Here is a 12,084-nt window from a genome sequence, read left to right on the forward strand (position 1 = left end):
ATTAGAACACTATAAGCTAGATATATTACAGAGAAATGTGTGTTGTTACTGGGAACCGGAGTCAACATTGTATGAGGACCTGATGGAGGTCTGATATGCACTAAGATCATTCACTGCTTTAAAACTGTAAACAAGTGATGGATAAGTCTTCTTCAGGAGACTTCTTAACAGAGAAGACAGGTGTGCCACAAGGGGAGTCTGGACATCGCACAACTACTCCTTCCTTCAATAAGGATTCAAAAACAGGAGTAATTCCATAGATGGCTTCTTGTTTATATTGACCTTTACAGTTACCTATGAGCTAGGTGTGTTTGTGATTAATCTCACATTGTTTTTGTGTTGTGCCCACAATGTGAGTGGAACTTCTTTTAATCATGGGTCGTCAATAGCTAAGTGCCCATCTGCTGGTAGATAGTGACACTTTTCTCTTTACCTCGCAATCAGATACACTGCATGTTTCCCTAAGCAGGTGAAGGGTTTGCACAACAACTGCAGGATGGAGAGAATGTGACCCTTTCTCCCTGTTCAAGTACTGGTTGTCAATCATATGCATCATTAGAATGAGGGATTCAAGGCCCCATATCTCGCCACTCCCTATGAGGGCAAATAAATGTAAATACCCGCAAGCACCCACATTACTGTACTAAAAGTACAGAAACAAACTAGTATGAATACAATAAGTGCTCAGTGGAAGGCTCGGGGTAGTACTTCTTGAAGAGGTGAGTTTTCAGCCTGATGAAAGATGGGCAGCGACACTGCTGTCCTGACGTCAGTGGGGAGTTCATTCCACCACTGTGGGGCCAGGACAGAAAACAGCCGTGACCGGGTCGATCGGCCGCAGGGACCTCTGAGCGACGGGGCAGCCGATCGCCCCAAGGCCCAATATTATAGGAACAAACGAGCATACCCTATAGTAAGCAAAGCCTTTATACATGATGACATTAACATGTTTTTATATTATATGAACTCCTGACAGTAGAGTAAGCCACTATAAACCTACTGTATATAAAAACACAGTCAAGGAAAAAAAATAATACCGTGATATACCATGAAACCGCCAGAATCTTATAAATAATACCGTGATACACATTTTTGGTGATACCGCCCAGCACTAGCTCCCTCCACTTAAAGCACTGGGCCACATTATATCACTTCCACCAAACTGATCTTCACCGGTCTCTCCTCTGCTCCACTCCCTGTGTGTGTGGATCGTGCAACACGAGCAGACGATGCTCAGGATTGTGTGACATTTTAGCTGCAGCACTCCTGATTCTGCAGGGGAGGAATGAATATAAGTCACACGCTGCTTGCAAAGTATATTATATATGTACATTTAACAACATCAGTGATTGCTGCATTCCACTTAGGTGAGTTCCTGGTATTGTGAATGCTGGCTTAGTGGAATAGCTTAGTGGGACACTTAATGGAACTGAGCCATCGCCAACGTTACTGATTAAACCTGTGCTTCTCCAGTTAAAATATCTGCTGTGAAAAAAGGTCTCCATTGCACCTTGCTTTTACATGCCATTACTTGTGGTGAGTGGAACATCTCTCTGGGTCTCATCAGTTCAGCTGGACTCAGTGGAAACCACCAGAAAAGCCTTTGTAATTCACCAGAATTCATTTATCATGTAGCCTACATGGTTAGCTGATTGGTTGAAAGCATGGTGGAATGATGAATGTACCACCCTTGGACAGTGTCTCACTGATTGTCTTTCAATGATTTAAGGTCATTTTGTCTTTATTTTTCTATTTACAATGCAACCCAGTGCCAAAGGGAAGCAGAGTGAGCAGCAGAATTTATGCTCCGGTTGATTCAGAATATATTCAGAGCCTAAACACAGACGACGTTCCCTCGGGCCTGCTGGTTTTGTCCCAGTTGAGTAGTGTGTGCTGCTGCTTCTTATCAGGAAACCAAAAAAAGTACCTCCTTAACTACCTCTCGGCCAAACTGCACATACAGTGGGTACGGAAAGTATTCAGACCCCTTTAAATTTTTCACTCTTTGTTTCATTGCAGCCATTTGCTAAAATCAAAAAAGTTAATTTTATTTCTCATTAATGTACACTCAGCACCCCATCTTGACAGAAAAAACAGAAATGTAGAAATCTTTGCAAATTTATTAAAAAAGAACTGAAATATCACATGGTCACAAGTATTCAGACCCTTTGCTCAGTATTGAGTAGAAGCACCCTTTTGAGCTAGTACAGCCATGAGTCTTCTTGAGGATGATGCAACAAGTTTTTCACACCTGGATTTGGGGATCCTCTGCCATTCTTCCTTGCAGATCCTCTCCAGTTCCGTCAGGTTGGATGGTGAACGTTGGTGGACAGCCATTTTCAGGTCTCTCCAGAGATGCTCAATTGGGTTTAGGTCAGGGCTCTGGCTGGGCCAGTCAAGAATGGTCACAGAGTTGTTCCGAAGCCACTCCTTTGTTATTTTAGCTGTGTGCTTAGGGTCATTGTCTTGTTGGAAGGTGAACCGTCGGCCCAGTCTGAGGTCCAGAGCACTCTGGAAGAGGTTTTCTTTCAGGATATCTCTGTACTTGGCCGCATTCATCTTTCCTTCAATTGCAACCAGTCATCCTGTCCCTGCAGCTGAAAAACACCCCCATAGCATGATGCTGCCACCACCATGTTTCACTGTTGGGATTGTATTGGGTAGGTGATGAGCAGTGCCTGGTTTTCTCCACACATACCGCTTAGAATTAACGCCAAAAAGTTCAATCTTGGTCTCATCAGACCAGAGAATCTTATTTCTCATAGTCTGGGAGTCCTTCATGTGTTTTTTGGCAAACTCTATGCGGGCTTTCATATGTCTTGCACTGAGGAGAGGCTTCCGTCGGGCCACTCTGCCATGAAGCCCCGACTGGTGGAGGGCTGCAGTGATAGTTGACTTTGTGGAACTTTCTCCCATCTCCCTACTGCATCTCTGGAGCTCAGCCACAGTGATCTTTGGGTTCTTCTTTACCTCTCTCACCAAGGCTCTTCTTCCACGATTGCTCAGTTTGGCTGGACGGCCAGGTCTAGGAAGAGTTCTGGTCGTCCCAAACTTCTTCCATTTAAGGATTATGGAGCCCACTGTGCTCTTAGGAACCTTGAGTGCTGCAGAAATTCTTTTGTAACCTTGGCCAGATCTGTGCCTTGCCACAATTCTATCTCTGAGCTCCTTGGGCAGTTCCTTCGACCTCATGATTCTCATTTGCTCTGACATGCACTGTGAGCTGTAAGGTCTTATATAGACAGGTGTGTGCCTTTCCTAATCAAGTCCAATCAGTTTAAACACAGCTGGACTCCAATGAATGAGTAGAACCATCTCAAGGAGGATCAGAAGAAATGGACAGCATGTGAGTTAAATATGAGTGTCACAGCAAAGGATCTGAATACTTATGACCATGTGATATTTCAGTTTTTCTTTTTTAATAAATTTGCAAAAATTTCTACATTTCTGTTTTTTTCTGTCAAGATGGGGTGCTGAGTGTACATTAATGAGAAATAAAATGAACTTTTTTGATTTTAGCAAATGGCTGCAATGAAACAAAGAGTGAAAAATTTAAAGGGGTCTGAATACTTTCCGTACCCACTGTATGTTTCAGTGCCATCTTTATCATTCTAAAATCTGTCTGACAGCTGCTTGGATACTCAAGTACAGCACTTGAGTACATGTATTTAGTGACACACTTCACAAACAAAACTTGGGCAAAATCTGATAAAAAATATTAGTTAAATTTCCCTTTTAATCTCAGTGCATGGCTGCAACCCCAGTGTCTGCATTCTACCATGTTGAATTGTTTGTTCATTTAGTGTGCATGTATGCCCACCTCTAGGCTCTGCACTTAAACAAACTCCTGCTCCAGATTTCAACCGATCCACTTTGCATTCAATGAGTTTAATCTAAAGACCTTCGCGATGAAAGGTTATTCATTTTTAACGTTGCCACGACGTTGCCATTGCGTGGTGGAAAATTTAAATGATTAGACAAAATGCTGTTGTACCTCCACTCTACTTGGTCAAATCTGCCCCAAACGATTCATGACCTGCATCTATGTGCAAATAAGGGCTTTTCTTTCTTTTGTACCATCCCAAAAACCATCCCAAGCTACCCCCAGATTATTGTGGACTGTCCCATAAAGACTACCGGTACAAATACTGCTACATCACCGTAGTATTAGTGCTTCACCGCCACTCATCCGCTGCTATGCAGTCTGGCAGCTTGTTGAGTTTAACGTCGTAAGATTGTATGACGTCTTTTATTCCACCACTTTGAGTCGATTGCATCGCTTCTGGTTTTTGAGTTTGAACGACTTGTGCTTTGCAAAGCCTTGTAGCCGTCACTGTCTAAACGGGAGCTTAGCTAATTCTAGGCTGTACTCATTCAATCACACAATACAGTCATTAATGCGGATCTCCAGAACGCAGATTTTAATGAATATTGAATGATAACAATTGTCTGCTGATGAATCGGGAGGACAACCAAAGGACACTACTCCAAAGGTGGTGAGTCGAGTTGTGAAAATTGTGGAATCTGTGCAAAAACGATGCATAGGAAGCAGCTTAGCTTATTATTTATCTCCCTTGCTCCAATGCAGGGGTTGTAGCAGGACAACATAAAGGGCATATTTAAAGCTTGATCTACAGCAGGTGATTATTTATTTTTTAGCATGATTATATATTTCAATTCAATTTATTTGTACAGCCCAAAACCACAAATCACAAACATGCCTCAATCTGTACAGCATACAACATCCTCTGTCCTTGGACCATCACATCGGAGAAGGAAAACTGTTTCTGGAATCAGTTAATAGTTTAAGGTTAAAGATTCTTTATCATCATCGTTATTATCATATTTTAATATTGTGTTGATATACAAATGGTCAGTGCATTAGAAAGAAGTGATGGAGTGATGGGATCAGAAAGTTGACAATGGAGGTGAGGAAAGAAAAGAGAGGGAAGGGTCACTAAGGAGGAAGAGGAGGAATGATTGAGTCAAGGAGAAGAAAGTCTGTCCCAAACATCACATCTGGCACTGTGTGTGTGTGTGTGTGTGTGTGGTATCTAAATTGACAGAGTGATTCTGACATCTCTTCCTGAGCTTTGAGAGCAACTTGTAGCTATTCATTATGTGTGTATATCAAGAGAGAGAGAGAGTCTTCACACCGATATTTTATTCATGCAGAGAAAGACAAGTCTATCCTGTCCTCTCTCACCCGACTCCTCCTTTCATCTTGAACCTCTCTACCTCTCATTTGATCCTCATCTCTCACTTCCTGCTCTGTTCTCTTCCCTTTCATATCCGACCATCCGGCCCCTCAACGTATTTGTGGGTGACTAAGCGATGTGTTTTTAGTGCATGCTCGCACGCTCAACTTAACACTCAGAAACAAACGACTTACTGATGTAAATCATCTCCTTTCATCTCACAGCTTCCAACAGGTTTAAGACACTGGTGTGTGTGTGTGTGTGTGTGTGTGTGTCTTAGAGACACTTTTCCTGATCGACAGACACACATGTTCTGTATGTTTTGCAAAATTCCACATACAAAGCAGTGAACACCAACGTCAAACCTCAAAACCAGCGTGTGTACATAGTTGTAAGTGTGTGTGTAAGTGTTGAACCCACATCTTCCTGCAGCTGCCTCCAATAGAAGTCCTTTGGAGACACACCCTTCCTCTGTAATACTAAGGGACATTGGCTTTGATCGGACCTTTAAAGGAATCATCTTTGAGAATTCTTTAAAGTCTACTGGCGAATATATATATATTAGTGCTGGGAAAGTTAACGCGTTATTATCGCGATAACGCATTCCTTAATTAACGCCGGCAATTATTTTATCGCGCGTTAATGCAGTTTAAAAAAAAAAAATGTATTAAGCGGACATTTTTAACACAAGAACCGGGCAGCGAGCGGTGAACAGCTGTTTGCGTGGCGTCACTTCCTGCTGCTGCTGTCGCCCCCCCCCCCCCGCTACGTCACCGTCGGTTCCTCCTGTCTCACACACACACACACACAGACACACACGCGATCGTCTCGTCACAGGATCAATCGTGACAATATCAAAATACATATTGTCGTGTTTTTAAATGAGCACGTGAGAGCAAACTGCTCTTAACTGCAACTCTTTATGAGCATAACTTCCTCATGCAGGTTACTGTCACGGTACAGACTACAGGTTCCATGCTTCATCTACATTCCCCTGGGTCCTAAGTCCCTCCATGTACAGTTTATCATCCTCTATGTACCAACGTACATTTATAACAAATACCACACATATTACGGTAATCAGCGTTGCATACGTGTCTGACCAAAATACCAAAAAAAGCAAAAAATAAATGATTCATTTAAATTATCGATCCGTGATCCGTTACACCACTAGTATCTTGCCTCTTTTCTCTCACTCCTTAGTCCTTAGTCTATATGCTGAACACATGAGTATTATTATTTAATATTAAACGTGACCACAGGACAGCCACACCACCATCTTAACCACTCAGGCATTTCTACCCCTATCTGAAACCATGAATACTACAGATATACAATAAAACGTCTTGCTAATGGGGGACCTCAGGCTGTGAATATGTGGTGTAGAACTCCTCCTTTGGAATGTTAAAGGCTGTTTGTGGTGTAGCCTTAACACACCCACCAAGCGTTTATCAAAGGCTGTTGCAAAATGTTGCACACTTGGCAGGACGTATAATTCAAACAGAAGAACATTGCAGCATTGTGTGAGGGCTGAGGAGTTGTTAGAAAACATTGGGGGTAATGTTGGGAATGGTTATTAGAAATAATGAATAATAGAATATGTTGGGGGGGGGGTTCCTCTGTTAGGGCAGACAAGCCTGATTACAGTCATATATGTTCTTTTTCAGTTATTATTGTTATGCATATTTCACTTCAAAGAAGAACTCCTACATAAACAGCACTCATGCATGGGCAGTCATCATAGAACAGCTTTATTACTCATTATCGGCCTGATAATGGGCGGCTGTGTGAGCCATGATCACGGTAATTCTGCTCTCAGGTTTCGGTACGAACAGAGCCAGATTCCAAAGAAACAGCATAATGGGCTCCTCATGGACATTCAGCACAGTCTCATCACCACGGCTGTCAGACGCATGAGCTATCTCTAATATCTGTGTGTGTGTGTGTGTTTCTAGGTGTCTGGTATTGTGGGCAGGGCTGATGTCTTGGCCTGTCTGCTGTTCTTGCTGACGTTCCTCTCCTACATCAGGTAAGATGACTCTGTAGCTCTCCCAGACCTTGTACGTACACGTACACACACACACACACACACACACACACACACACACACACACATGGACACGTGTAAAAGACTTCTTATGAAAACAACTTTAAATGCTACAGAAGATGATCATATAAGGTTGTGTGCTAGTTAGCAACATAACTTATGACTACTGTTTTTATTTGCTGATGTGGTTTTATTTTTAACGGATCAAGAAAAATGAACAATTAAATGTTCAGACATGTTTAAAACAAACCCACAGATCTAACAGTTACAGGGTACACAGTTTTTACATATTTGTTTTTAGCAATGTCAGAGTTTTCCCCGCCCCAATATATAAATGATAGGAATTGACAAAACTATAATTGTAATTTATATATTATTATTTAATTGTGTAGTAATGTATACAAGCTGAATTAGGTAGTTAAGCAATTATTTGATGAACAGAAAATAGATTTTTGGTTCCAGTTACTCCAATGTGTAGACTTGCTGCTATTCTCAGTTTTATATGATTGTAAATTGAATATCTTTGGGGTTTGGGGTATTGAGCAGACAAAACAAAAGATTTAAGATTTTTTTTATTTTTATTTTTTACTATTTCCTGAAATTGTGATGGTGCGTTCACACCAAACGCGGCGCCAATTATTCGCGTCAGTAGATTACATACAGACGCAAATTTGCAATGGCGCGGCGCGTTTGGCGCGGCACGATTGACGCAAATTTGCGTCAATCGCTAAAACGCCCCAAACGCGCGAGTTGAAATTTTTCAACTTCGGCGAAAAAATCGTGTGACACTGTGGCGAGATAGCCTATCAGCGTTGAGTTGCTTCTCCTGTCATCACTGACTTCCTGCCGTTGTTGAATCAGGAAATAAATACTGTAGCCGTCTGTGTTCACCCAGAGGTCTACGATACCTCATATCAATAGAGACCGGACCAAACTATGTGTATAAATGTGTGTGTGTAAACCATATGGTACAAACAATGAATAGACGCTGCCGTATTTACGTCTAGATGACGTTATTGTGAGTGTTGGTGGAGCTGCTACAATGTTAGCATAGCCTAGCACCGATCCATCCGCTCCATTGAGAAAACAAGTACAAATCGGCATCATTACGTAGTTATTTCGGAGTCCCTTTTTGTCGGTTTATTGCCGTTAAATCACAGCCAAATCAGTTTATTTAGTGTTCATACAGCTGTAGTAAACAGCGACGTGTGGCTTGCTAGACACAGTGAACACAGCTCGATAAAATCCACGGAGCTCCTCTGAACAATATTATGAACCAGACATGACGGTGTTTAGTTTCCCGTGATATCTGTGACTTCCACAACACGTACTAAGCAGGAATAGAGGTTATTTTTTCCATGGTTAATGGCGGACAGTTGAACGGCTTTCAGGGCGATAAGCCCCGCCCCCTCTCCGCCGCATCCAGCGCGATTCACGCGAATGAACACAAATAGTCCCCGGCGAGACCATTTGGTGTGAACACGGCATAATAGTTACTGAGGTTAACATTTTCACTGTCTGGCTGAATCTCTAAATTCCAATCACTGCTTCATTTGATTTGAAACATGTTTTTGGCTAAACGCATAACCATGGTCATGCTCCTAACTTTGTGTTTACACATGGTTTTAGTGTAATGTCCATCAAATTAATTCATCTTTGTCTTTAAATGGCTCGTTAGTACACCCTTGCATTTTTAATGAGAAAACAGCGGTGAAATTGTTTCTTTTTCAGCCCGTCTCTGAAACCAGTTCTGCCGATATTGATTTAAAAATAATAAAAGTCTTTCAGCCAGGCTCAATGAAGACATCTGCAAGCTGAAGAGATATAGACATAAATACGGATTGTTATTGCGATTGTTAAAAATGCAACAGCAAAATATTTTCCAGACTGCTAATTAGAACTGTCTCAGACAGACACACTGACACGCGCACACACACACACACACACACACACACACACACACACACACACACACACATGACTTGGAGATATTCAGTAAAAGCCATCGTCTCTGTCTGTCCGTCTGTCTCTGTTTGTCTGTCTCTCCCTCTCTCCCTCTCTCCCTCTCTCTGTTTTTTCTCTGTCCGTCTGTCTGTCTCTCTGTCTCCCTCCCACTCACTCTCTCTCTCTCTCTCTCTCAATTCAATTCAATTCAAATTTTGCTTTATTGGCATGAAAGTTTAAAAAACAGTATTGCCAAAGCATCAGAAAATTAAACATACAATAACATCAATACACAACAATATCAATATAACAATAATATTAATACAACATCGCAAAAGTGGTCTGAGACAGAGCCCCCAGTGCTCCCACTTACCTGTAGGCCACCGCAGCTCTCCGACACCGAAGCAAAGGGAGGAGCGAAGTGAGAGAGAGAGATCCATGGATAGATAGATCTCTCTCCCTCTCCGTCTCTCTCCCAATTCAACCCAAACTCAAATCTGCTCCATTGGCATGAACGCCCAGAAACAGCCTCTCTCTCTCTCTCTCTCTCTCACTCTCACTCTATCGTTCTGTCTCTCTCTCACTCTCACTCTATCTATCATTCTGTCTCTCTCTCACTCTATCGTTCTCTCTCACTCTCACTCTGTCTCTCTCTCACTCTCTCACTCTGTCTCTCTCTCACTCTCACTCTATCGTTCTCTCTCACTCTCACTCTATCGTTCTGTCTGTCTCTCACTCTCACTCTATCGTTCTGTCTGTCTCTCACTCTCACTCTATCGTTCTGTCTCTCTCTCACTCTCACTCTATCGTTCTCTCTCACTCTCACTCTGTCTCTCTCTCACTCTATCGTTCTGTCTCTCTCACTCTCACTCTATTGTTCTGTCTCACTCTCACTCTATCGTTCTGTCTCTCTCTCACTCTCACTCTATTGTTCTGTCTCACTCTCACTCTTGTTCTGTCTCTCTCTCACTCTCACTCTATCGTTCTGTCTCTCTCTCACTCTCACGTTCTGTCTCTCTCTCACTCTCACTCTATCGTTCTGTCTCTCTCTCACTCTCACTCTATCGTTCTGTCTCTCTCTCACTCTCACTCTCACTCTATCGTTCTGTCTCTCTCTCACTCTCGCTCTCTCCTCTCACTCTATCGTTCTCTCTCTCTCTCACTCTATCGTTCTGTCTGTCTCTGTGCGTGTCTCTCTCTCATACAGTCATTCAGGTCTTAGAGATTTTTAGAGGACTTTTCCCCTGGAAAAACAACTGGAATGCTTGTGATGAAGCCTGTCATTTAATAACCTCTGTGTATGTGTGTCAAACACTACTACAGCTATTACTACGACTACTGATACTACTACTTCTTCTTCTAATGCTACTACTACAACTACCACTTCTACTACTACAACTACTACTATAAATATCACTACTGCTACTACTAGTACTTATTCTAATGCTACTAATACTTTTACTACTAATAATATTTATAGTAAAACTTCCACTTCTACTACAACTGCCATTGCTATTACTATTACTGCAACTACTACTAAAACTACTACAACTACTACTACAAATGCTATTACTACTAATACTACTTCTACAAATACTACTTTTATACCAACTACTACGACCACTACTACAGCTATTACGACTACGACTACAACTACTACTGCTACTGCTGTTATTACTGCTACTACCAATACTACTATTACTACTACTTCTACTACTACTATTACTACTACTTCTACTACTACTACTGTTATTTCAACTACTACTATACTACTATGATCACTACTACTGCTATTACTACTACTCCTACTAATAGTTCTACTACTTTTACTACTTTTACTACCACGACTACTACTTTTACTACGACAATAAAATCGTTTAGCTTCAAACTTTTCCTGCTTTGTAATCCAGCCCTTAGCTTCTTTAGATAATACAGTTTAGCTTCCAAGTCTGCCAGTTAGACATTTCAACTAGAAGGGGTTTCAGCAGTGCAGCAAATGTTTTGCGATTCATTTCAGAATTCAGCATTCCAATGCATTTTTTGTAGGAAATGCATTTTCTAGTTGTGCTTTCCTTTGATCACATCATATGCAGACATGGATTTGCATTTCATTGTTACAGGGATGATACCCTGTTATATCTCTCCGTAAAAACCAATAGTCCCTCTGATCTAATCAATTAAATCAAAAGAACGCTAGAATTCCAGTTGCACTGATAAGGTTAATAGTTTTGATAAGAAGTTACAGCCCTAATCATGTAATCAGAAACCACCTAATATGACAACTTCTACAGCACTGCTTGTGTCTGTGATAAGGTTACGTTACATTAACGTAACCTGTGATAAGGTTACGTATAATGCATGAATGCTTAGGAAACTTTGTCTGAATATGAACATTTAACTGTGTAATTTATTATTTGTAGCCTAGACACAGATCTTAATTAACTTCATGAAGCGATTCATTGTACTTATTCTAATCATCCTATAACATGACAATTATAATAAATGAACAGCCCGGGTTTTGTCCTCCGGCCATCGTCTCTCTGGGATGTGTGTAACCTGTTCCTCTGTCTCTCTCTGTCTCTAAGGAGTGTGGCTGTGCGTGTCTCTGAGGACTCTCTGCCCTGCACGGTGTCAGCGTGGTTTCTGCTCATCAGTTTGTTGCTGGGCACCTGTGCCATGCTAGTGAAGGAGACCGGCATCACCGTGTTCGGAGTGTGCGTGCTCTACGACGCCCTGGTGCTGTGCCGCAAGCCTCTTGTCAAGTAAGCACACAGGGTTTTTGCTATGTTTATGTTTTTTCTTTTTTCTTCTCTTGATTTTTGTGGCAATGGTTCACTGAGCTTCCACAGCTTATTGTATTATTGTGTTAAGAAGTACTTGGCTTTATTCATATAG

The 12,084-nt window shown here is 41.7% G+C and overlaps 1 protein-coding gene across 1 annotated transcript in view; it reads left to right on the forward strand.

The window, feature by feature from the left end:
• The window catches only part of tmtc1 (transmembrane O-mannosyltransferase targeting cadherins 1), a 92,750-nt gene that overhangs the window by 19,966 nt on the left and 60,700 nt on the right, over positions 1-12,084 (forward strand). Inside the window, exons 3-4 of the mRNA XM_076076069.1 lie at positions 7,154-7,227; positions 11,775-11,951. Coding sequence (XP_075932184.1) covers positions 7,154-7,227; positions 11,775-11,951 — 251 coding nt within the window. The remainder of the gene's footprint in view (positions 1-7,153; positions 7,228-11,774; positions 11,952-12,084) is intronic.

The sequence above is a fragment of the Anarhichas minor genome, unplaced genomic scaffold (assembly GCF_050575085.1).
Source record: "Anarhichas minor isolate MPS153535 unplaced genomic scaffold, ASM5057508v1 ptg000055l, whole genome shotgun sequence".
NCBI lineage: Eukaryota > Metazoa > Chordata > Actinopteri > Perciformes > Anarhichadidae > Anarhichas > Anarhichas minor.